Source organism: Penicillium soppii (genome assembly GCF_028829465.1).
Source record: "Penicillium soppii strain IBT 18220 chromosome Unknown utg000005l, whole genome shotgun sequence".
Taxonomy (NCBI): domain Eukaryota; kingdom Fungi; phylum Ascomycota; class Eurotiomycetes; order Eurotiales; family Aspergillaceae; genus Penicillium; species Penicillium soppii.
This window is the reverse complement of record NW_026643235.1, coordinates 4,251,442-4,275,798: the sequence shown is the minus strand read 5'-3', so window position 1 is coordinate 4,275,798 and position 24,357 is coordinate 4,251,442. Positions and strand designations below refer to the sequence as shown.

General features: G+C 45.9%; 11 protein-coding genes across 11 annotated transcripts; 7 read left to right on the top strand and 4 right to left on the bottom strand.

Moving 5' to 3' along the window:
- Positions 1 to 1,703: 1,703 nt before the first annotated feature.
- On the top strand, positions 1,704 to 5,280 carry N7529_007092 (uncharacterized protein; the record flags this gene model as incomplete). Its single annotated transcript, XM_057242619.1, has 2 exons — positions 1,704 to 2,682; positions 2,744 to 5,280. The coding sequence occupies 2 exons, from the start codon at positions 1,704 to 1,706 to the stop codon at positions 5,278 to 5,280; spliced, it is 3,516 nt and encodes a 1,171-aa protein (XP_057097978.1).
- A 1,383-nt stretch (positions 5,281 to 6,663) lies between these two features.
- N7529_007091 (class I adenylate-forming enzyme family protein) lies at positions 6,664 to 7,871 on the top strand (the record flags this gene model as incomplete). The annotated part of the gene is made up of 3 exons (XM_057242618.1): positions 6,664 to 7,015; positions 7,200 to 7,383; positions 7,466 to 7,871. The coding sequence occupies 3 exons, from the start codon at positions 6,664 to 6,666 to the stop codon at positions 7,869 to 7,871; spliced, it is 942 nt and encodes a 313-aa protein (XP_057097977.1).
- Positions 7,872 to 7,888: 17 nt separating this feature from the next.
- Positions 7,889 to 8,622, top strand: N7529_007090 (long-chain-fatty-acid-CoA ligase; the record flags this gene model as incomplete). Its single annotated transcript, XM_057242617.1, has 3 exons — positions 7,889 to 7,930; positions 7,953 to 8,220; positions 8,282 to 8,622. The coding sequence occupies 3 exons, from the start codon at positions 7,889 to 7,891 to the stop codon at positions 8,620 to 8,622; spliced, it is 651 nt and encodes a 216-aa protein (XP_057097976.1).
- A 1,655-nt stretch (positions 8,623 to 10,277) lies between these two features.
- On the bottom strand, positions 10,278 to 10,943 carry N7529_007089 (uncharacterized protein; the record flags this gene model as incomplete). Its single annotated transcript, XM_057242616.1, has 1 exon — positions 10,278 to 10,943. The coding sequence occupies one exon, from the start codon at positions 10,941 to 10,943 to the stop codon at positions 10,278 to 10,280; it is 666 nt and encodes a 221-aa protein (XP_057097975.1).
- Positions 10,944 to 11,579: 636 nt separating this feature from the next.
- Positions 11,580 to 11,949, top strand: N7529_007088 (uncharacterized protein; the record flags this gene model as incomplete). Its single annotated transcript, XM_057242615.1, has 2 exons — positions 11,580 to 11,732; positions 11,791 to 11,949. The coding sequence occupies 2 exons, from the start codon at positions 11,580 to 11,582 to the stop codon at positions 11,947 to 11,949; spliced, it is 312 nt and encodes a 103-aa protein (XP_057097974.1).
- A 38-nt stretch (positions 11,950 to 11,987) lies between these two features.
- On the top strand, positions 11,988 to 12,313 carry N7529_007087 (uncharacterized protein; the record flags this gene model as incomplete). Its single annotated transcript, XM_057242614.1, has 2 exons — positions 11,988 to 12,016; positions 12,133 to 12,313. Coding segments are annotated over 2 exons (210 nt in total), but the record flags the coding sequence as incomplete, so codon positions are not given.
- Positions 12,314 to 12,480: 167 nt separating this feature from the next.
- On the bottom strand, positions 12,481 to 14,020 carry N7529_007086 (glycoside hydrolase family 18 protein; the record flags this gene model as incomplete). The annotated part of the gene is made up of 6 exons (XM_057242613.1): positions 12,481 to 12,579; positions 12,636 to 13,171; positions 13,225 to 13,294; positions 13,339 to 13,398; positions 13,447 to 13,818; positions 13,877 to 14,020. 6 exons carry the CDS (start codon positions 14,018 to 14,020, stop codon positions 12,481 to 12,483), a joined length of 1,281 nt encoding a protein of 426 aa, XP_057097972.1.
- A 798-nt stretch (positions 14,021 to 14,818) lies between these two features.
- On the bottom strand, positions 14,819 to 15,557 carry N7529_007085 (uncharacterized protein; the record flags this gene model as incomplete). Its single annotated transcript, XM_057242612.1, has 2 exons — positions 14,819 to 15,292; positions 15,330 to 15,557. The coding sequence occupies 2 exons, from the start codon at positions 15,555 to 15,557 to the stop codon at positions 14,819 to 14,821; spliced, it is 702 nt and encodes a 233-aa protein (XP_057097971.1).
- A 1,911-nt stretch (positions 15,558 to 17,468) lies between these two features.
- On the bottom strand, positions 17,469 to 19,271 carry N7529_007084 (uncharacterized protein; the record flags this gene model as incomplete). Its single annotated transcript, XM_057242611.1, has 1 exon — positions 17,469 to 19,271. The coding sequence occupies one exon, from the start codon at positions 19,269 to 19,271 to the stop codon at positions 17,469 to 17,471; it is 1,803 nt and encodes a 600-aa protein (XP_057097970.1).
- Positions 19,272 to 22,353: 3,082 nt separating this feature from the next.
- N7529_007083 (ferric reductase family protein) lies at positions 22,354 to 23,673 on the top strand (the record flags this gene model as incomplete). The annotated part of the gene is made up of 2 exons (XM_057242610.1): positions 22,354 to 22,842; positions 22,894 to 23,673. 2 exons carry the CDS (start codon positions 22,354 to 22,356, stop codon positions 23,671 to 23,673), a joined length of 1,269 nt encoding a protein of 422 aa, XP_057097969.1.
- Positions 23,674 to 23,683: 10 nt separating this feature from the next.
- N7529_007082 (uncharacterized protein) lies at positions 23,684 to 24,148 on the top strand (the record flags this gene model as incomplete). The annotated part of the gene is made up of 3 exons (XM_057242609.1): positions 23,684 to 23,749; positions 23,805 to 23,994; positions 24,048 to 24,148. 3 exons carry the CDS (start codon positions 23,684 to 23,686, stop codon positions 24,146 to 24,148), a joined length of 357 nt encoding a protein of 118 aa, XP_057097968.1.
- Positions 24,149 to 24,357: the final 209 nt, after the last annotated feature.

Below are 24,357 nucleotides of genomic sequence, written 5' to 3'. Positions count from 1 at the left end.
CCCCATCCTGGGCATATGCGGGTAATATCTGGTATCGCTCTCCGCGATGGAATTGAGAAATTTGGACAGGTGTCACCCCTGAAGGAGACCAGCCAGTCCGTCTGAACCCAGCTCGTTTATCACATCCAGACTCATCGACATACACTAAATGATATGATTGAAGAGATGATATTGTGTGAAGTTAGTAATCCCGTAAGTCGGCATTCCGTTCCCTCGCTATCCGCCGTGTGGCTTTCTTGGACCAGCCAATCGATGCCAGTGCCCTGCCTACGCTGTGGACGGTCACAAGCACACGAAATTCATCCCACAAAAACACCACCATCTCATCTTGATATAAATCCGGCTTTTCGAAAAGATGTTCGCGCAAAGTTTCTAGCATAGGAGGAGTAATGGTTCGTCGCCGGCCGATGCCGTTGGGTGGTGCCCGGACATTTCCAAAGCACTTTAAGTTCGAGCGGATGGTTCTGATGGACCGTGGGGTGCAGTGGGCGGCTTCGGCAATTTGGGAGTTAGTGAACGGCTCGCTATCCTGGATCATGTCACGAATAAGGTCGAGCTGCCATGATTCAAGTCTTGGCGCCATATCTGTCCCACTACAGCGTCACAGGAGGACGTGGTCTGTTGTGGAACACCGCATGAGGTGCATCAGCACAGACCCATAGTTTTGTCACGTGTCTGAACTTCCTTCAGCCACTTCTTCTCTGAACATCAACATTGATATAAATTGAAATTAGTCTGTACGATAATGCCTTCCCAGGTATTATATATACGGAAATCTTGCTTTGCTTAACATTGCAAAGACTTATATCCTGCTGGTAGCGTGGAACTAAAAACATTCTGTTCTGTATAGTGGGTCGGATCACTCTGATGCTCAATAGGCCTGGTTATAGGCTGGATTCTACTTTGGGTCTCTTAGATAATGCACGTGATCTGGCGAGGCTGGTAGGTCTGGGCGAGAAATGCTTGACTATTGGTGGATCGTCTGTGAAGGTGGGTCTACGATGCCTTGGGAGGAGATTTCGGTACGGCACGACCCACAATTGTCATAGTATAACTGCGAGGACAAGGAATGAAAGATGAGAAAAGCTAGTAATGATAAGTAATTCATCTTCTGAACCGTGAAATCTATCGAGCGATAATTTAGATGAGGGATGAGTGCTTTCTTGAGATCGAGATCCTGGTGATTGTCTTTCTCCTTGAGTGGAGACAAGGAGGCGGCGGTTCCCGCCAATAGTGTTTTTTCTTCTTGCCGCTCGCTGCTGCGCTTCGTATTATATAGCCGATCAAATACACTACCAGAAATGGGACTTCAAGAAACATCCTACTCATTGGCCATTTGTTCCACAAACCATGTATTGTAGAGCAATCAATATTTCCCGCGATGAGTGTAAGGACTGACATCCCGGTGTTAGTTCTTGATTGAGTGGAGATAGAGAAGGCGCCTCCCACCAATAGCATATTCCATCTTGCCGCCCGCTGCTGCGCTAAGTGTCCACTGTGAGGCTGAGCTTTTTGGGGTGGTGATGAGTTTCTGTTTGTCTCCGTCATGTAAACCTTGTGAGCTTTTCCTCTCTTCCCTTCAAACTCCTTTTTACCTTTATTGTTCAAGAACCATACGCGATCGGTGTATCGTATCGTATCCCTGACTCAAACTCAACCAAGCAGTATAGCAAGCCTCGACGCCTTTTGCTCGAGTAGCAAGCATGTCGGACCCTGGGAACTACACTGTGGGCTGGATATGCGCCTTGCCCGTGGAATACGTTGCCGCACAAGAATTCCTCGATGAAGAGCACGAAAAACCCAGCTTTGTGTCGCCAAATGACACCAACGACTATACATTAGGCAAGATGCACGAGCACAACGTTGTGATCGCCGTCTTGCCGGATGGTGAATATGGCACAGCTTCCGCGGCCAATGTAGCGACGAACATGCTGAATACCTTTCACAACGTCAGGGTAGGCCTCATGGTCGGCATCGGTGGCGGCGTACCAAGCGAAAAGCATGATGTACGTCTGGGCGATGTCGTGGTCAGTGCGCCTCGTGGCAATCAGGGTGGTGTCTTCCAGTACGACTTTGGCAAGTCGATCCAAGGGCAAAGTTTTCAACATACGCGGTTTCTAAACCAGCCACCAACGACACTTCGCACTGCGATGACGGGAATACAGGCACAATATAAGAGAAAGGGCCATAAGCTTACGGAGGCCATTGACATTATTCTCGACACAAATGTTCGGCTGCGCAGCGAATATAAACGTCCGGAATCAACCACAGATAGGCTCTTCCAGCCCTCTGTCAACCATGAATTAGATTGCGGTGCTGCATCCTGTGCAAACGATGCCTCAAATTGGCTTCCGCGGCGTGAGCGGTCCGATCATGAAGATAATCCTGCAATTCACTATGGTCTCATTGCATCTGCCAACCAGTTAATGAAGGATGCTTTGATTCGCGATCGACTAGCTGCAGAAAAAGACGTTCTCTGTTTTGAAATGGAAGCAGCGGGGCTGGTGAACACTTTCCCATGTCTAGTCATCAGGGGTATCTGCGATTACTCGGACTCACATAAGAACAAAGAGTGGCAAGGGTATGCAGCTATGGTGGCAGCTGCATACGCCAAAGACCTTCTACAGAGGATCCCTCTCAACAGAATTGAAGCCGAGAAGAGGATAAGTGCTGTTGTGTCTGGTTAGTCTAGCGCAGTCTTATTATTATTACGTTAGCAAAGATTGACCTGGGCACTACTTAGAGGAGCTGAAAGACATCCAACATCGCTTAGATCAAGCATACGGTCAAAACGAACGGCACTTTAGTGAACAGAAAGCAAGAGTCTTGACGGATCAACAGCGCCTTTGTCACCAAGTGTTCAAGGTCGTCAACTACGCGGAGCAAAAAAACATAAACCCTAAACGGGCTGAGGGAACCTGTCGATGGGCTTTCCAGAGCTCTGAGTACATCCGTTGGTGGGAGAGCAAGTGCAACGACCTTCTCTGGGTGTCGGCTGACCCAGGCTGTGGCAAGTCTGTCTTAGCCAGATCAATAATCGATGATTACCTAGAGAGCTCTCACCCAACTGTGAGAATATGCTACTTTTTCTTCAAAGACAATGATGACCAAAACAATGTTGCTACGGCACTATGTTCGGTACTTCATCAGCTCTTCAGCCAGCAGTCTGATCTATTGACACATGCCATCCCGACCTGGGAAAAGAATGGGGGGTCGCTCCGACAAGAAGTTGACGAGCTTTGGCGGATCTTGATGGCGGCAACATCAGCTGACACATCGTGCAAGACGATTTGCATATTCGATGCACTTGATGAATGTCGTGAAACCGATCAGCGCCGGTTAGTCGAAAAGCTTCACGCGTTTCATCGCCAGCCATCTCCATCAACAGAGGAAACCTGTTTGAAATTCCTGGTCACTAGTCGTCCCTACGATCATTTACAAGATCACTTTCGAGTCATCACCGATTCCTTCCCACATATACATATAAAGGGGGAAGAGCAGAATGAACAAATCCATGAAGAGATTGATCAGGTGGTGAGGACTCGGGTGAGAGAACTAGCCGAGACAGTGCCACTGTCGCCAGAGCTTCATTATCGAATCGAACAGCAGCTGCTTCAAATGGAACACCGTACATATCTTTGGCTACATCTAGCCATTGATGATATCCGCACTACCTTTAAAGACAGTCTCCAGCCTTCAGAGGATTCGATCACGCTGATTCCGCCTTCTGTGAATGCAGCGTATGAGAAGATACTATGTCGAGTCCCAGCTGGTCTAATGGATAGAGTCAAGAAGATCCTAGAGATCATCGTGGCGGCACGGCGTCCTCTGACAATCCAAGAGATGGCTATGGCGTTGGGCATTGCCACTAGCTCAAGATCACTAGTAACTATACAGGCTGGGTTAGACCCAATTGGGTTAGATGGCAAGCTTCGGCGATGGTGTGGCCTGTTTGTCTTTACGAACAACTCGAAAATCTATCTCATCCATCAAACAGCTAGAGAATTTCTCATTGAGAAGGAAAATTCCAGCAATCCCAATTCCGCATACTGGAACAGCCTGACTGATGCGGAAGATCAGATGGCTGAGATTTGTTTGAAATACTTGTTGATGGAGGATTCAGAATACGATGAAGACGACTCGCGCTCACATACTCGAAGTTTCTTGGAATATTCAGCAGCACATTGGCCTGATCACGTACGAAAGATGGGTTTGACTTCAACCAAAAAAGAAAGCTACCGAGTGCATCGATTATACGACATGAGTGGGAAACCTTTCTCAATGTGGTTTCCTATTTTTTGGCAGGCAGCCAGGCCATACGACAAAACTCCTGTAATGAGTGCACTTCATCTAGCAGCATTTAATGGCCATGAACAGGAGGTACATTCTATACTTGGTGTAGATAAAAGTGATGTCAATACACCTGATGATTCAATAACATACCCGGTTATGTGGGCTTCAGTGAATGGACATGATAGGATCGTGGAACTTCTGCTAGAGCAAGGAGCCGATGTCAACGCCCAGGGTGGTCATTTCGGAACTGCCTTCCAGGCTGCTTGTTACAAAGGACACGACAAGATCGCACAGATGCTGCTAGAGCGAGGAGCCGATGTCAACACCCAGGGTGGAGAGTACGGAAATGCCCTCCAGGCTGCTTGTTACAAAGGCCACGACAAGATCGCACAGATGCTGTTAGAGCGAGGAGCCGATGTCAACGCCCAGGGTGGTCATTTCGGAACTGCCTTCCAGGCTGCTTGTTACAAAGGCCACGACAAGATCACAGAGATGCTGCTAGAGCGAGGAGCCGATGTCCACGCCCAGGGTGGAACCTGGGGAAATGCCCTCCAGGCTGCTTGTTACAAAGGCCACGACAAGATAGCACAGATGCTGCTAGAGCGAGGAGCCGATGTCAACGCCCAGAGTGGGTATTTCGGAAATGCCTTCCAGGCTGCTTGTTATGGAGGACACGACAAGATCACACAGATGCTACTAGAGCGAGGAGCCGATATCAACACCCAGGGTGGACATTTCGGAAATGCCCTCCAGGCTGCTTGTGCCGATGGACACGACAAGATTGCACAGATGCTGCTAGAGCGAGGAGCCGATGTCAACGCCTATGGTGGACGCGACGTTAATGCCCTTCAGGCTGCTTGTGCCGGGGGACACGACAATATCGCACAGATGCTGCTAGAGCGAGGAGCCGATGTCAACGCCCTGGGTGGACTCTACGGAAATGCCCTCCAGGCTGCTCGTTGGGGAGGATACCACCGTATAGCGTAAATTCTCCCGGGACATCATTGCCCTGATCACTCGACCTCCCAACCCCCCCCCTTCCAAGAGGCTTAAAGTTTCACCATGATCCCACATTACCATACTCAACTAATGTTTTTTTCACTACCCGATATCTTGATTGGTTTTCTCTCCCTAGGTAGTTGTGCTATAGTCCTTACTCTCAATACTGAAATTCTTTGCCCATGATCCATAATCCTTGATCCAGCCTTAAACAATAATGGAATAAGAAGCACTAAAACTAAATAGACCTGCTTGGTCTTTTCACTTTGTATCACTCAGTAGACTAAAGACCTTTCCTCTCATTAATTGGGCCGGCTGTCTATTGTCTTGTCCCACTTACGTTGTGGACTCATATGAGGGAGATCGAATCAGGTGATCTTACAGGATCCTCAGATAGATATGAAGCTTTCTGTATTGCTATACAATACCTTTGAGTTGTAGCAATTTATGGAGAAAATATGTCAAACAAAACAAACATGGTTCTCAGCCTCCTTTCTGACCTCATAATTGTGACTAAGCACTCACCTCCACCCCTCCAGGGTGTAGGTGAGTGCTTAGTCACAATTATATATAAATTGCCAGAATTAGGGGTAATGGAAACCAGAGTTATTGACATCACCTGATTGGCCAGCACCAAGTTGTATTTCATAAGATGCTGATGCCTGATGATGCCCGATGATGCCTGATTTTTAACTGGCAAAAATTACATAGATCAAATACCTGAATTACAATGACACGTGCCTTATTATACTAGTTAAACCTTCATCATACATTAGTTATTAGGTATCATTAACTAAGATACCTCATCAAGGCACCTATCTACCCATCGGCCGCTATGTCCCGTCATGCTTGTTTTACACAAACATGAGCAAAGTGATGTTCTAGGACGGCCAAGCTATGTCTCAGTGCTTGTGATACATTGATTGCCCTTGAGTGACGATGTTTACTATCTTATGGTTGCACATAAGACGCAATTGAGGCTTGGTCCCTTCATGCATGCACACCCTTTGGGACTTATAATCAGCATACAATATGCACATGTTATCCCGAGCCAAGCGCCGCTACATACCATCCAGTTATTGCGTGAGTCCGTATCTGGCCTAAAACGGGGGAAGCACGAGATCTTCACTAGCGCAAGGGTGTCGTGGGCCTGATCCTGTTCGGCAGTTCCAGATTACATGCAAGAAGCCCGCTGGAGAAGTTGAGTTGTCATGATCGTCCGAAGTGACTTCTAGATGTATCTCGACTTATAAAGCGATATCAGTGAGCCTCTCGGTATAATTACTTGTGCAAATTGGTTTACACGCCTGACTTGAAGTTTTCATAAAGGCCCTCCTCTACGCAAATGATAACCTCTCGCCTCTGAATTAAATGTGTTCCACTAATTCTATTGTGCATGGACTACCATATCCTATACCCCCATCATGTTCGATACCGCAGCTCCTGGGCCAACAAGTCAGCCTATTCTCCGACAGAGAAGCACTGGTTCTGTTTCGAGGTGCAACTAGGTTGACTTACCGCGAGCTAGATAAGAGGAGTCATATTGTTGCCCGGTCCTTACTTTCCCTCCAAATTGCCAAAAACGACAAAGTGGGGATCTTCATGGGAAATTGTGAGACATATGCAGAGATGTTTCTGGGTATAGTGCGCATTGGAGCAGTTGCTGTGCTACTGAATGGTACATACACTGCCCACGAGGCAATAAAGGCCCTTCGGGTGACTGGTACGACCGTTTCTCATGATCACACAGTAGCGAAGTTCTGACTAGAGGCATTTAGAATGTTCTGCATTATTCACCTCTAGGACTAGGGGGACTCGGGGGTCAATGGAATTTCTTGACTATCTAGATACCTCTGACTAGAGTAGCATTTAGAATCAGCTATCAAGTCTAAGGCATATCGTGGTAGTGGAGAACGATTCCTCTTCCAAATGGCTCTCTGAGTCGTACAATTGCTTTTTGCTTCGTGCAGATACCGTTGACTATTCGCAGTTAATGCGAGCGGAAAAGAACACTACAAAAGACTCACTATGTTGCTTTCTTCTTACCAGCGGCACCACAGGATCTCCCAAGGTCGCAATGTTATCCCATAAGTAGGTTCCCTGCTAACAAAGGTTGCAAGTCTTACATTATCCTAACTTCAATATAGTAATATCGTCAACAATGGATACCTAGTGGGCCAAGGGATTCTGTTGACAGAAAGAGATATTATTTGTTGTCCTTTCCCCTTTTCCATTGCGGAGGGTTGGTCTTGGGATTGATAGCATGTCTTTCGCATGGATCCTGCGTTGTTTTTCCTTCAACTATCTTCAATGCAACTGCTGTTTCTCAATGTCTAGCCGCGGAAGGATGTACCGGGATAGTGGGTTCACCGACCATGTTTTCCCTGGTTCTAAAAGCAAGAAACCTGGGAGCACAGAATTTATGTCCAGCTCGATTGAGGACAGGCTTGATTGGCGGATCATCCTACTCCAAATCTCTTTGGCATAATATTCGAGAAGAGTTTGGAGCGGAGAACCTCGTCCATGCATATGGTAAGTGGAGTTTGTCACATCATCGGCTGGATGACGCCTTTGACTAACCAGTATCACTTTAGGAATGACAGAAACTTCTCCGACGAGCTTGATGTCGAATCCTAATGTGAGTACAGGCCAGGTGATAGATATTCCCAAATTACGAATACTTCCCTATACGTCAACAAAAGTCATCAATGATTCCGGAGATATCGCGCCTCGAGGTCAACGTGGAGAACTTTTATGTTTCCGGGTATCTATTGCAGAAAGGGTACTACAAAGACATCAAAAAGACCAATCAGTCAATGGTTACAGATGAAAAAGGCACAGTGTGGATGCGAACGGGCGACGAGGCTATGATTGATAGTCAGGGGGAGTTTGAAATTACTGGCCGAATCAAAGATATGATTATACGAGGTGAGCAAATCATACTGAATTACTTTCAATCAGAGGTTTCATCGCTAAAATAACACTACAGGAGGAGAAAATATATACCCTGGCGAAATTGAAGACCACCTACTTGAGCACCCGGCCGTATCAGGTGTTTCAGTAGTTGGGCTGAGTGATCCAGTTATGGGTCAGGTCGTTGCAGCGTTCCTGCAACAGCGGCTCGAAACACCGCGGCCATCGGACTCTGAGGTAGCTTTGTGGGTACGACTTCGACTTGGTGCCCACAAATGTCCTAGTCAGATTTTCTGGATGGGATGCAAAGGACTTCCAGATGGATTTCCAATGACTGAAAGTGGAAAGGTCCAGAAGAACGAGCTGGAAGTGATAGGGAATAGATTGATTCAATCAGCTCGCCAGCACCGACTTTGAAGATGGGTACTAGTGACGTTAAAAATGTATAGTGGTCTTGTTCACACTTTCGGAATCCCATTTCCCAGACTTTGAAAAACCTGCCATTCAGCAGCTATGTACTTGATTGCGCCAGCTGGTTCTTTTCAAGCTTTAACAAACGCTAAGAATGTTCAAGCTCTATGCCACTGGGGTCACTGGTATTATTGAATTTCGTCGATCTGTCTACGTGAACACACCATCAAATTACGGCAATCAGATAAACGCAATGGTCAATCTAGTAGCATGCCATGGAGTTTCTTCTATTATCCGGGCCCGTTTTTTGTTACAGATGAAGACCTAGAGAAGGCTGAATCAGGCATCAAGAGGAAACCAAGCGAGGCAAATATTCTAGCCTGAATACTGCAATGAAGGGGCTGCGTAGGCCACCTAGATCGCTTTTGTATATTGGAATGTAATCCTAGAAGTTCAAATGATCCCCTATCATGATCTCAAAACAGAAACAGATGGGGGGTTTTCAGGTCCTGAGAGGGGAATGTATTAGAGTATTCATCCTATAAGAAATTCCAAATCCACCGTTTAAAATCCATCAATATCTCAAGTGCCGAGCAGAAACGGAGGTGGAGACTAGGTTTGTTTGTAAATGGCAAAAATTTATTAAGATTTCCAAGCAAAACAAGGTCAAAATGGTTCTGTTCATAACGAAAAGTGGCAGCATTTGGTGGTTGCAGCGGGAAGAGGAAGGTAGAGCAAAGACAACACTATCTCACAGTACCTCGTTATACTCAATTGGTGCAGCATGGCACCAATCATATTATGTTCGAGCCCCCCACAAATACCAATCTCTTTCTACTCTCAGCTGCAAATTACTGAGACCCTGTATCAATGATCCGTCGATAAAGACACTCAGCATACGCCGGTGAGGTTATCTCGCTCATATAAATAGGCCTTAGTCCCAAGTGCCTCTTGTGTCAACCTAGACATACTGCTAGCGTTTGGAGGTGCATACTGCGGCTGCAGAGACGTTTCGTATGTTGAGTATGGAGCGAGGGGTGTTGCCGATCGCCCCACTAGATTGTTGACAGGGACGACAGGGATCGGGGTACTAGGTTTTGATAATTGGAGGACAGGCATGGCTAGCTGTTCCAGGTGCTTGCCAAGGTGGACTGACAACCTTCTCCACTTGTTACAGACGTTCCCGCAGAAGCGACAATAAGTACCGCATCTTTGACGTTGAACAAAAAGGGGGCACCCCACGGCATTATATATGGTTAAGCAACAACTGAAGTAAAGGATTATTCAGTTACTTTTACACTCAACCCAACATACTCTATCTCATTTGCCTGCGATTGACCAATATCACAATTGTTCCATGACCTAACTCAATTACCAGCCCCATTGCTTTCATCCCAGAAATCTTGCTTTCCCGCTTCCCAGCCTCAATAGTTCATGAAAGCATTGATGAGTAGCGTTGATGAGACTCGCCAGTCTCTGGTCATGGGGGCCCATGTCTCTTAATCAGGTTGGAAAATGCAGATAGTATACTAGCAAGCGGTTTGAGGAACGGATCACGAATATCATATCCAAGCGTCGAATCTATCTTCGAAAACTAAATCATAATAGTTCGAGGTTATAATTGGATTTGAAATGTTCTGTTCAGTACACCGCTCGCCCACTCAAATTTTCTCCCTCATGAGACGCTTTGATCGCCTGACTCCAGGATTAGCCTTTCTCTCAAGCTTTCTTTTGGGATTGACGGAGCCTCGTTGACAGGATGGAGGTGGACTGTCATTCGCTATATGCCTAATATTGATCGATGGTTCCAACACGCCATCTTGGCCGGGTCTAGAGACGCCGGGCTGGCCATGGGATGCTATGCGAGACTCTACTGTCAAAGTAGCACATTCATCTTTTCTTTTTGAAGCTTCTGTGGTAAGTTCGGTTAGTTCAAAGAACTTTCTACCACTTCGAATTAACACCATTTTCTTACCTTCGGAAGCTCCCGTGAGTTCAGGTCTTTTTTCTTCCCGATGGGCGGAAACTGTTGATTCAGGCTCGGGGGAACAAGTAAAATCGAACGTTTGGCCATACACTTTGGATAGTGTCACAATGAGAGGCGAATTCGTGAGTTCGAATTTCTTTTGTGGACTGGTAGTGCCTCCATCCCTCAGAATTTCATAGAATTCTGGCGTACTCAAGCGCACAGTGTCTCCATCAGAATCATCCTCTTCTGATGTGTCCTGCCTGCCAGAGTTGTCGTGGTTGCCGATGCCGATTAGGACAGGGCTGGAGGCCGAGCCTGTTTTCTTGGACGCATCATCCAAAAGCGCGCGATTGATCATGGTGCCTTGCTTTGAGGCACGATGTAGATAGCCTGATTGGCTAGGCTTATGCGCTCAAGGCACTGTGGTCTTTCGGCTCATTAGCAATTAGTCTTCTCACGGAGATGAAGTCTATACCTGAATTTCTACGCTGAGATCGTGTAATCTATGTGGGATAGGCCGGTCAGAAAATAGGTTCTATCATCGAGATATTTATACGCGGGAACCTGGTTGAGGTTGATCTGAAATCAAGTCTTGTTGGGTGAGTAAAAATATCAATGACGAATAGTGGATCCAGAAATTGATAATATATAACCTCCCAGGGGGAATCTGTAGCTCCTGGGAACTTTTGGCTTCTAAAGGACTTTTGCGAGCTCATGAATAGGCAAATTACATTTGTAGGACTGGCTCCTGGGAGCAAAAAGGCCAGTTACCTTTCATGAAGTGGCCTATATGCTTTTGGCGGATTAGATTGTGTATATTTTATTTAAATAACCCCTTTTTCTACAACTTAGTATCGACTTCTATTTCTCGACGTTGATACTATGTCTTAAGACATAAACAGCAACATATACTCTTTGATACAGTGAGCTTGCCTATGCCAATGTAACTAGGAAGTTGATTTTGATCTCGCCGCGTACAGCTCTTTCACGCACAATGTCTGACCTCACAAGTGTTGGTGTACATACTGCCCAAGCTGCAGAATCTGTACAGCGCGGCATGCTTGCTCTTTTCGAGGTTATACAAGCTAGTGGGCGCACAGGTAAACACGCGAAAAAGCTTTACCGTCGATTGCTTTCCGTCGAAGGGGTTTTGGAAAGTATTACGGGAAAGAAAGAGGGTGCATATTTTGCAACCTCAATCTCAGTTCCCTGGCCCACATTTATATAACGATGGCAATTCTGAGCACCTAAGATACATGCTGCAGGTTTTGAATTCTTTCAAAGAGTGGACAAACCACTCGTTGTCACACTATTTGCACGAATCGGACTCGGGCGATTTTGATATCTCCGAGAAATGGAATTGAGCTTGATCAGCGAACGGCTGCATATGTTCAAACATACCATGCTTATGGCAGTCGAAGACTCAATATTGTATATGGAAACTCCATCCTCTAATAGTGGATGAACCGTCAAATTAATTATCTCCAAAAGGACTGATAGCATCTCTACCTCGAGAACTCTCCCCGACATGGACTCTATCTTTGCAGAGGGAAAGAGCTAGATCTGGCAGATCTCGATATTAGTCAGAAGCAACACGTGTTGATGTACAGACGAGAGGCACTCAAACGCATGATTTATGAAATCGACGTATATGAACAAGGAATGTGGCATAACCGAAATCTCGTGCATGAGCTTGTGTGTGGGACAAATCGCTTGGGTAGTGGACATGTGAACGAATAATCAGATCTATCAGTGCAATGACCATTAACTGTCAATTCTCGCAACGGATTTTCGGAACAGGATTCGAGAAAGACTCTATGAAAGCAAAGCGATGAAACTTATTTCGGTCCATAATGTAACTCAGTCATTACATACCAACAAAGACAATAGAAAGATTAAAAGCCAGCCTTCAAATTGTCATATTTGGAGGCAGGGTAACTCAGCTGGTTCTCGCTCTTGTCTAAAGCGCCAGTGCCTCCAACAGTATCCACAACCTGCCAAACTCCCAAGTTAGTTCGAAGGTCATAAGTCATATATGAGTGAGACATACCGTGGCAATCAAACTTTCGTCACCTTGTTTGTCACCGCTGAGCTCCCACCACATACCACCGCCAAGGCCCTTGGACTTGATATACTCACCCTTCTTACGCGCAATCTCGGGGGTATCATAGCTGATGAACAACCGCGATCTTGAGTTATAACAGTAGCTAGCAGCTTCCTGATCCAGATTTGTGACCGCACAGCAGGGCCGAGGCAGAGCCTTATAATCCCAAACGCCATTTTCCCAGCTACCAACACCAACACCATCGTAAGCTTGGCCAGGACCATTGGTGTCGCTGAAGGCCCGGCCGTACAGAGGCATACCCATAACAATCTTATGTGAGGCCACTCCGCGCGAGGTGTAGTAATCGATTGCTTGGTCCGTGTTGAAGGGAGTGCTTCCTGGGTTACCGTTGGATGGGTGGAGGTTGGCGTCGTGTCCAGTAACGGTGTCCCAGCTTCCCGCGTAATCATAGGCCATCAGGTTCCAGAAGTCAAGATACTGATCCATCCGAGCGAGATGCTCTTTATGGTAATTGGCAGGGCCTAGAATCTGGGTTAGCTAGTTTAGTTAGCTTGTTTCAGAGAAATACACGTACCAGCAGGGGACGCAGCAGTGAGCAAGAAATGATAGCCGTTAGTATTGACTGAGCTATACGAATCAAGCGCCTGAAATACTTAGCCGAGTCAGCAAAAGATAAGCGTAAACATACCTCACGAAGACGGCGTAGGGTATCTACAAATTGGCCCGCTTCTTTATCATTGGCAGGGTACTATCTGATATAAGCGTCAAATTCCGAGAAACAAGATAACATACTCACCTCAAAATCTACGTCAATACCGTCAAAGCCTAAGTTTTTCAGCAGTTCGATAGAACTATTAGCAATCTTCTGGCGTCCTGCCTCTGTCTCAAAGGCTGTTCTGAGGTTGGAAGAATAGGTCCAGCCTCCAATCGACAGAAGAACCTTAATATTGCGATTTTTCTTCTTCAGTAGAAAAAGCTGCTTAACACAGCCATAAACGTTGTTTCCAGTATCAGCCCAGGAATCAGTGGAGTAATGCTTGTCAGTGTCGGACCAGTCATCCGACAGGATTACCTCACCAGAGGCCTGGGCATTGGCAAACGCGTAGAGAACATGGGTCAGTCGCTCGACGGGGATATCTTGAGGGTGGAAATTACGAGCATAGATGCCCTAGCCATGTTCACTTAGTTGTTATGGTCCAGTAATGGCGTATATAAATGACACATACCCAGTTCACAAAGTAGGCCACGGAGCGATATCCGTTAACATCACGAGTAGCAATGTCGGTTGAATTGATCTTTGTCAAGGAGGGATTGTAGGCAGTATTGGCCAGCCGCGCTAGGCCCAACAAAAAGGGAAGGGCAAAGTACATGACGGGGGATTTGTAAGGCTATATCCGATGAGATGGGTCGGTTCAGCAAGCGCCGGAAAGGGAAGGTCTTATTTTATATAACTCTGAGGCAGTGAGAAGCTAGATTAGTTGTACTCGAGGTCGACAAACAATTTATTGGTCATTGTAGCATACAATAAGTCATTATTTAACCCCTCAATATAGTTCACAGATGAGACTTTGCGGCGTACATACTTTAAACCAATACTGGTGGCCGCGTTCGACGACCCTATCAATTATCATCCCTCAACATTCCCGGCCACTTTTTTTAGACCAGGGGATAGCTAACCAGGATTCTGTTTATTATTCCACTGGTTATCTCTCTACATGACGGAAAAAGGGGAAGAAATACGCACCCAATTGCACCCCTTCTCATCACAATGTGCGCACGGTTGCGTGCCAACAACTGAAAGAGCCAACTTCAAGACACCACTAGCAACTCTGTACAAAGAATCAGGTGAAACAAAGGTCCTATAAATGTAGTGTAACTCTTTCCCTCTCTCTCTCTCCAATTTCCATAGTCTAATATCGTATGCTCAACATAGACCTTGAAAGCTAATTTATAGGACACAGCTTTGCCTGAAATGGCTTTGAGTCACAGATCTTAGAATGGGTATCTGGACGACGAGATAAAGAACAACCGGGACTTTAGCATATGGCTTATTAGCTTACCTTTCTCCGTAGAGGCTCTCTAGAAGGCATACTTGTAGACCAATGAAACTCTTTCGATCCTGAAGATTAAATCTCATTTCAAATAACTGTGTATCCCGTAATCTTGCATTAAAATTCAAGCCCGAGTAAATCGACTTCAATTCCGGTGTCGTCTTTCACGCTCAGCTTTGTGCTCGTAGATATCAGCGCGTCATCTTCCTCAGCGTTGTACTCAATTACAGCGCTGTATTCATCGAGGAATGAACGGCCATTTTCTAGGGATAGTTCCGCCTCCAGCTTCAAATCTGAAGTAACATCAAGCAACTCACCAGCGGCGTAGTGATGGACAGTCCATCCACGGCGTCTGAGGGTGTCAAGCTCATCGACCTGCCAGCGCCCTTTCAATGGACCACAGACAACTGTGTTCTTTGCATTTGAGGTAGAAATGAAAGGCAAGTATACACCTCTCTTGTCAATTATACATATCTCATGGGTGGCAAAGAAAGAAAGTTTAGCTTTGTTTAATAGCTTGACAGTGACGCTCTTTCCGTCTGTGAGTCTCCGATAAGAGGATCCAAAATTCTCCTGCAAAGTTTTGTCAACCTAAAATAATGGAACTTGCTAGGATTGTTTCTCATACGTCTGTAGCTTCATAAAAGGCCCTGGTCGTCAAAAAACGGTGCCAAAGAAAGGCGGAGACGGGTGATAGTATGTATACAGTAGATCGTTTCTGTATTATGGGCTCAACAGCCAAAATGGCAGACGTTTCCTCCATCACAGCTTTGACATAATCAAAGTCGCCAAAAAAGCACTGCAGCAGAGCAGGGCCATTCAAGGGCATTGAAACCGGAGCTGAGTGAGAAGCCATTCTGAATTTAAAGTTCGAGTCGAACAAAACGGCTGGTGAGAGGCTAGGCCTTTTTGAAAGACGTGAGAAAGTTCCACTGCAAATAAAGGTTGAACAGTGGGGATGGGGCTTTTTATGTTAAAATAGTGCGCACCAATTGAACAACAAGGCGCCAATTTGTTAATCTAAGCTGTGAAGATGAAAATTGCCCCGGACCGCGTTAAATAGTTCTAAGGGGGCAGTGCAGCTGTTACTCTGGACTAGACAAGTTCATGTACAACACCCCGTGAGCGTATGCATTAGGTCTGAATCACACTCACGGCGAGTCACGCGTCCATACCCCCACTTGCTTGCTAACTCTGAAAGCCCTGGGAAGATGCAAAGACTCCTGGGAGTGGGTATTAATTCCTGGGACCATGCGTTCGGTTTGTGGCGGATCGTGGGTGCTTGGGTTGTACCACTACGCCAGCTGGCCAAAAAGGCGCAATGTTCAGTCAGCGACCAATCACCCAAGCTACTATATATGCTCGATCTCTGACACGGTTCCCCATAATTCCTAGGAACTAGTAACTTTAGACGTACTGGCCTGACCAGGAGTTGAGGCGGAAAACTGACTCTATGTACAGCCCCAACAATGCTGTCATTTATGGTTACAATACAGTTCAAGATCATGTAACTCCTGTGACTTACTAAATTTTAAAAGGACCAGCCTGTTTTGGATTAGAGTTCAGGAAAGAGAGAAGAGAGTAAAGATGGGAAACTGATTTCGAGCGTGTCGGTAGAATGCGCATTATTGTGTATAAACAACATCAATCCTTACATTAGTCATGCCCAGAGCAAAGCGTCTTAACAAGAACCTCAATGTAGACTTTATGTATAACCCCGTTGCAAATGCACCTACGTAGCAAATTTAAGATGTTGGCCCAATGATACAGCACGCCAAATTCAAACGAGGAGGCATTTTGGCTCGTGAACGACTCGCAGAAAGATTTGGCCACCGCTACAGGAATCACTTAACGTCTAGTGTCCGCGCGAATATCGATCGACCAGACAAGGACCTCCTCTTACCCGCTCATTTCCGATCACCCCATTACAGACGTGCCCTGGATCGGCCACAGACGCCGGAGTATATAACAGCTGCACCACGCCAAGATCCATATCCCACACATCCCCCTAAGCGCAATGGCGACGAAAAAGATATTGCTCCATGGTCTGAAACGAATCAAAGTTCTTGTTACTATGTACAGTGCTCATGAAGATAGAGTATTACCGGCGTCAACAACGTATTTTATGGAAAATTTCTATTCTGAGATAGCTATTCAGAAAACTCAGTAGATTTAGAAGAGTGAAAAGCGCCCATCGATGGCCTTGTGGTAGGTTGGCGAAAGAAACTTCGCAGGAGCTTTGCATCTTTCTCGGGGTCAAGTGAATATTACCACAAATCGGCATATTGACGCCAGATAGATGCTGCTGTGCCCTTCCACTTGTGCATATACCACTGAGCTTATAGCAATTGGAAAGATTCACAGCTGGCTTCAGATCTTCAATATATTCCCGATCTTGTTTTCATTTGTTTCTAAGCTGTCGGCGAAGTGGCGACCATTGAATTCTCTACATGTTCCCTGTTACAAATGATGGAGTCCCATCCATGCTACTACAGCGTCAGAAATTTCATTCTTGATTAACGGTCAGAAAAAGTGCAACGTACATAAAGACATATACTTCAACAAAAATCTTTGGCCTCTATGGCAAATTCAGGCTCAACAACTTGGCCAACTAAGGTAGTCCTCAATCAACAACACGGAACAGAAAATAGAAAATAGAGAACAAAAACAATGTGCATATAATGATCAGATTGAAGCATTGTTTACTCTTGAAGATTCAGCAGTTAACCCGCCCGCGAGTCAATTTCTTCTCAAAGAACGATCTCAGTTAGACCGTCTCTTCCTTAGCACCGCCTTCTTCCATTTTTCGCTTATAGAGATCGTATTGGGCCAGCGCAAGAGTGCGCATTTGCATTTGTTTTTCCGCCTCAAGAGTATCGAAATCATCAATCATACCCAAGATGTCGTTCAAAAACTTCTTTCGGTTGAAGGTTTGCTGAGAGCTTTCGGGTTTCTTTTCGTGGGCCACTGGGTTTTCATTCGAAACCTGAGGAGGATCTGTAGGACTTGCTGCATTGCTCTGGTCTTGGGTGATTTCAATCTCACTGCTCTGGGCTTGGCTGTGCTCGCGTTCGTTGCTTTGGCTCCGGGTGCTCTGGCTCTGGTTGGTCTTGAGTTCCGTGCTTGGGCCTTGAGTTCTCTGGTCTTCGTAGTCACCTCTTTTTTTGTTCTGGACTTGGTCGCCTCGTCCGTGACGCAAGATGTCTTCTGTCTTTGATGTTTCTGGGAATGGAGTAGGGCTTTGTGCTAAGCCTACTCTTTGCTCTCCTGTCCACTTGTTGTCAAGTAGCTTTCCTGCCCAGTTCCTGTAGTTCTTCACCTGAACTAAAGCTACCGCGTAGATTCTCCGATCTGTTCTTAGGCTTTCTTTCTTAGCTGAACTACTGAGTCTTTTGTAGTTTGAGCGGCTGATCCAAAGAGGCGGCAGTTTGGCCTCTTGCTTCCAGTCGACAAGTACGGTACTAAATGGGAAGACATATTCTGGCTTTGTCTTCTTGACCTCAGGATTTAGCTCCTCCACTGACTCCAGTAGATCCAGCATCGTAATTCCTCCCCGCCTGGGTTGCCAGGCTACTTTCTTGATGTTGCGAATCATGCCCTTGTACAAAAGCTTTCCGGTCCTATCTTCGAGCATAGCTTTGTTATGAGGATCACCTTTAAGGAACGTGCATTCTTCCACTTCATTTGGAGCCCCATTCGAGCTCCAAATGGTCATCGCACAGTTCAAGGGTCCATATGAGTTAAGGTAGTCAAATCCATTGCCACGGTTCTTCTTCAACGTGACTGTGCCTTCCTCAAAGAGTGGCTCATTTGGTCCATCCTCGTCGTCGTCCAAAGTCAGGTCAATAAAGGGATAATCTTTATAATCTTTTGGCCTTTCGTGATCCTGCTGGCTTGCATTCTGGGTCGCACTAGGTCGCTCGTTCTGGCCAACAAACAATTCGTTAGAATTCACCCTGGCCTCAGGAAGTGGGTGGCTCTCATTTGATCGCTGCTGGCTTGCCAAGCCATCTTGGCTAATATTGGTGTCATTGAGGTTCTTGTGCTTGGGATCCGCGGTACTAGACGTACTCGAACCATATGAATTTCCTTCTGTTTCTGGTTGGTCTGCAGTGTCATTTTGCTGATCTCGGTCTGGGCTCTCCTTGCTTTCATTTCCGCTATCTGTACCATCCCCGCTGTTTTTATCTTCAGTGTCATCGACATCCATTGGCCCGCCTTGCTCAATGTTTTTGATGTCTGTGTCAATTTCCATGATATCTGAAGCGATGGCCGCCAAATCGCTTTCGATCCGCTCTTTGCTCAAGAGTAGTTCTTTCATTGATATTTCACTTTCACGCTGTTTTTCCTCATCCTCTTCCTTTTCCATGAGTGCTTTGGCCGCATCGATCTTTTTCTGGAGCTCCTTGAGCTTTTTTGTTTGCAACTCCTGATTTTGAGATTGATCGATCTTTCTCTTCTTCAATTCGTTCTTCTTATCCATGGCTGCTCGCCTACTAGTTGACTTGGAAACGCCTTTATTTGGCTTTTCTTTCCTCTTCTTGTCTGCTTTTGGCGCGTTCGGCGCCATAGTTTTCCGTGGAAGTCGGAGTGGTGGATTGACTACTGTATGAGGTGCCTTTATAAATGCGTCCGTAATTCCAGCGAAGAAGATTTGTAAAGATTAATGAATAGAAAGTACCGTGGGTTTAACTCGAGAGATTCTCAGGGTATGAAACCTAGATGAGGGAGACATGAATCAATTTATAGAACAAAAGAGCCGAATCATGCTCTTCGAAGATACCAGTATTTTTAAATTTAAATAAGACAGCTCATTTTTCAGAGGTCCAATTCGTTGCTGTATAGATCCCAGGCAGGAAGTTGAGCTGAACTGCAATTCAAGTCATAAACCTCAAAATGTGCATCATGCCAGGCACTAAATGCCGTCCTACGATATTTTGAACTTTCATACCTAGTTACAATTATATTGATAAATATATGAGCCTTGTGGCTTACAAAATGTAGGCAATATTCACTGGCGAATCAATGCATCAATGGTTAACGTACGAAGGTCAACGAGCAAGAGAATATTTGCAGCCGGTGATTAAACAATTGGATTGTCTCAGAAATCCGATTACAAATTGGTTGAAAAGAATAATTTTTGAACGCCGAAAGAAATGAGCCAAAAAACACCCTCCACCCCAGATCACACCCATTTCATAATACACAGAAACTCCCAAGTCTGCTAGAAGAATGATTCACTCTGCCTACCCAGAATATCCTCTTGATAGACCCGTGGCAAGTCCACCATTCTGTTATATTCCCCAGGCCTCGACCCCATGTCAAGTTTAAGAATACATACGCACAGATACACCGTAGGTTCTTGGCTTATCTAAGCAGGTGTGCACCCGTTTGGCCGAACGGGCAAAAACAGGCGTTCTTTGTTCCGGCAGTGGAAGAAGGTCTTGTGTAAAATTTATGAAGGGTATAAGCTCCTAGGAAGTATGATGGGGCCCTGTTCTCCACGAGAAAGCATGACTGGTCCCATATTGATGTTCTTTATCCATCTGCTCCTATTAGCTCGGATAGCTATGAGAAAGTCACGCGACGCTTACGGTGGCTGTGTGAGGAGGTCATAAAGAGCAAAGCATGGCAACCTAACAATAGCTAAACAACCGGGCTCTTTGCAATCAAGTAACTGCAGGAAGCAGTGAAGAAAAGTCTCAGATTGCCAACCGAACAGTCGTCCTGTTTCCCAGATTTGCATTGAATCCCTAAATTCCCTGTGGTGTGGCGACTTTTCTACTTATATCCTAACGTTGTACTTTGTTAATTGCTTCCAATTCTGCGAAGATTGAACTCCACGAGCTCAGCGTCCCTTACTCTACGAGATTTCGTTGTGCCTGTCTCCGAAACTATGAAAGCTTTAATCTGCGATGTTTGAGCCCATAGAAATGCCAACCCACCTCACGATGAAGGAGCAGTGCATAAAATCCCATGATCTGGGGAGTTTTAGACGTAGACCTCAATAAAGTCCGCGGGTCAGGTGTCGACCCCAAGAAAATAAATGACAGTAATATCAAATTTACCCCAGATTCTATGTGGCATAGGCTGTATTACAATGATATTCTGTAATATACAGGCTCATCGGCCCTTGGCGGGTCGTGGGTGAACTCCTGGTCCAAAAAAAGCAATATGGCGAGGTCTGCTAAGACGTATCAAGGTATCAAGGAGTGCTTGTGAATCTTAGGTCTGGGTCGAGAGTTTGCTACTTCCTGACCAAAAATACTTTTTATTCTACCTCAAGTAAATGTGATTTACACGGCTTCTGTTTAAACATCAAGGTTGTGGAATATTTGATTGCAATTACACCGCTCGCGTTCTCCATGCGTCGACCCTCCTGTTGAACCCATGTCTGACGGCCTTTCTTGTCTTTTAGGCTAGAACTTTGCAATCAGATCAATATTCGTCGCAATGGAGATTGACCGGCTGGGCAAAATTCTTGAAGGGTTCATCATAATCGTCCCGCAGTAATCAACCACATTGATATCTGTCTGACAGTGTACATCTGGAGTTTTATTAATTATTTTTTTTAACCCTCAAACAAAGGATCGCACTGTTTGTAGTGGCACATCAACAAAACTTGTTGTGATATGCCCACAGCCAACTGGCCACACATGGTCTATCGATGGTGAGCATAAACATTTCTAGAGAGCACTGTTGAGTGACAGAATTTACCCAGGGACTGGAAAATCCGCAACATCGCGCTGTGTTGGCCCTAAGTATTGTGCAAGACACAAAAATGGCCAATTTCGTAACTGTACTGAACGTACGTAGACTCCGCGACACTCTTTTTTGTTCTACTGCCTCCACTGTTTTGGGACGGCGATCCAATCTTCGAAATAATCAATCCGAGCCATATGCTACCCACACTTTTCGATGTCCCGCGCGGCCATCACCATTTGGGGGCAACAGTTGAATCGTTGGAGCCTCGTTTTGGGCCATTTGATATGATCCTAAAGACACCACAGGCATGTTTCTGGCAATCTCTAGTTTAAACATTGCCGCATTAATTTCGCGCATGCCTCCAATAACACGAAACTTGCCTTTCATAATCTAGAGCTCATTGGGACGTCGATTCGTCCGTATGGGAATTGCTACCAGGCCAAGCTTCTTCTAGGTTTTCACCCGATCTCGCGGATGAGACGAGGATATTGAAACTCCTGTACCATTTTTTAGTCACTTGGTCATTGAAAAAGGTAAATAAGTGTATGTATCAGGTTTGAAAGGCCTTTAAGCCACCGGTTTTGCATGTAAGAGTTAAATATATATTTGCCCACTTTTACGGGTTGGGACAGCCACAAAGACATCGGATTCACATTCCAGGACAATTTCCCTCGCTTTTTGAACAAACTTCGCTCGTCTCTCTATATTTGCTGAAGCTAGAACAGGCTATCATGTTTTCCCAGCCAGGTGCCTGAGGGCCAGCGCAGTCAACTGAAGGACTGAGGTGCATCTCCCCTGCGACCCTTTTCCCATAGGGAGACCCACCGCAGCGAAGCCATCCTCAGCGACTGTTCATAATATAAAATGGCTCTCTTTCTCTCGTCTCCCTCGGGCTCGCTTGTTCCTTTCTTCATTTGATTTCGCAGTCAGATGAATCCATATTGAGTATGGAAGTACCTGCCATTTACGCAATTGCTGCGGGCGGTATATTTCTGGCTCTATTTCTGATCCAGACTCGTCATGTCCTATTTCACTGGACAGAATCAATTTCTGTTTTGCTTTCCGGATATCTGACCCTTCCTGACCTCGTTCGCAGGCACCGTATCCTTGGACCATGGTCCCGAGCTGGTGTCCTCCTTCATGTCTCTTATATCGCCGTCAACATCGCTCTGGTATTTTTCCGTACCGAGTCGCTCGTAGACTCGGGCCGCAGGGCAAGTGAGCTGGCCCTCATCAACATCGTATTTCCTCTATCAGCTGCCCATCTTAGTTTTCTGGCAGGGTTACTTGGAATCTCCTGGCGCTCTTGCTGCAAGATTCATCGAGCAACGGGCTGGATGGCTGTTGCTCTGCTGTCATTTCACATCATCGCCGAACTTCTAGGCCAAACGTTAAATTTTCCTCTCCGTGAGACACGAAATCTGCTCACTGTGATCGTAAGCACCCTTCTTAATACAGAATTAATTTACTCTAGCTGACAGGCGTAGGGTGCATCTGTACTCGGAATCCTAGCTTTCTTCTCTATTCCATACTTTCGTCGTTGGTCCTACGAAATTTTTCTTCGAAGCCATCAGATATTTGCCGGAGTTTTTGTTTATGGTACCTTGCAGCATCTTCCGAGCCATAGCGGCTCGGCAAGACTGTACGTCTATGTTACACTAAGCATCTTAGGGCTAACGACACTTCTGGAATTGGTGATTATTTTATACCGCAACGGGATCTTTTCTGGCCGGGGTGCTCCTCGAGCCTTTATATCCTTCTCAAGCAGAAACATACGAAGGGAGAGCTTTTGTAACACAACAGCTGCAAATATTCAAATTATTTTACCACGCCCAGTGCAGGTTGAGCCTGGCCAATACATCAACCTCTGGATGCCAGCGGTCAGTTTGTGGTCATGGACCCAAACACATCCCTTCACCGTCACATCTTGGTCCAAGGGGAAACAGGACACCCTGAAGTTACTCGTGCAACCTCGAAAAGGCTTCTCTGCAAATCTCGTACGTCGTGGTGCCCTGCCCACAGATAGCTTGATATCATTCTTGGCCTTATTCACCGGGCCTCATGGAATAACCGAGGACGTGGATTCGTACGAAACCACTCTGATCATTGCGACCGAGTTCGGCATCGTGACATCGATTCCATATCTCAAGAAAATCATTTATGGCTACAATACATGTACGTCCCATACTCGTCGCCTTCATCTAGTCTGGCAGGTAGATTCAATCGGTGTGTGCATTTACTATGATCCCTTCTTAGACCCAAGCTAATGATGAAGAAATGGTGAGCGTGGCCGAAGAGCAGCTTGATGATATCCTCGAAGACGATATAATAGATAAGGGCTATGTCGGTTGCATCTCCCTCAAAGCTCATACTAATTACTGACAAAAGACTCTACTAGATACTCAGTATATCCATTTACGTGGAGCACGGCCTTGCAAATAGCAGAACACCGGTTGGAAAGCACGAAAGAATATGCTATTACCAGGGTGTTCCTGATTATCGCAAAATAATTTCAACCGAAGCCTCTGGGAGCCAAATAGAGAGACTGCCTAACACCCCGGATGAGCCAGGCAGAACTCTCGTAATGGGTGAGAAGATTTCCATGTCATTTGGCCGTTGCTAATTCTAATATTATATGTAGTTTCCGCAGCCGATGGTCTTCGGGATCGTTTACGCGACCTTGCAAGAGGCTTTCTGCATCAGGGAGTTACGCTATTAGAACTAGAATATCAGCCTCAGTAGAGGGATGAAGCGGATGTGCGATTACGAATTTGCGTAGAAAGCTAAACGTTCGATAGCGGATGCGTGGATGCTATTTGATTGGTTCATGAATATCACTTTTACTTGTAAATTTTGCAGTGTCATTCCTTTTCTTGATGCTAGAAACGAGTATTGGCTAGCAGGACACAACCTCCCCTCAATCCTCTCACAAGGCTTCTTCTTTGATTGTG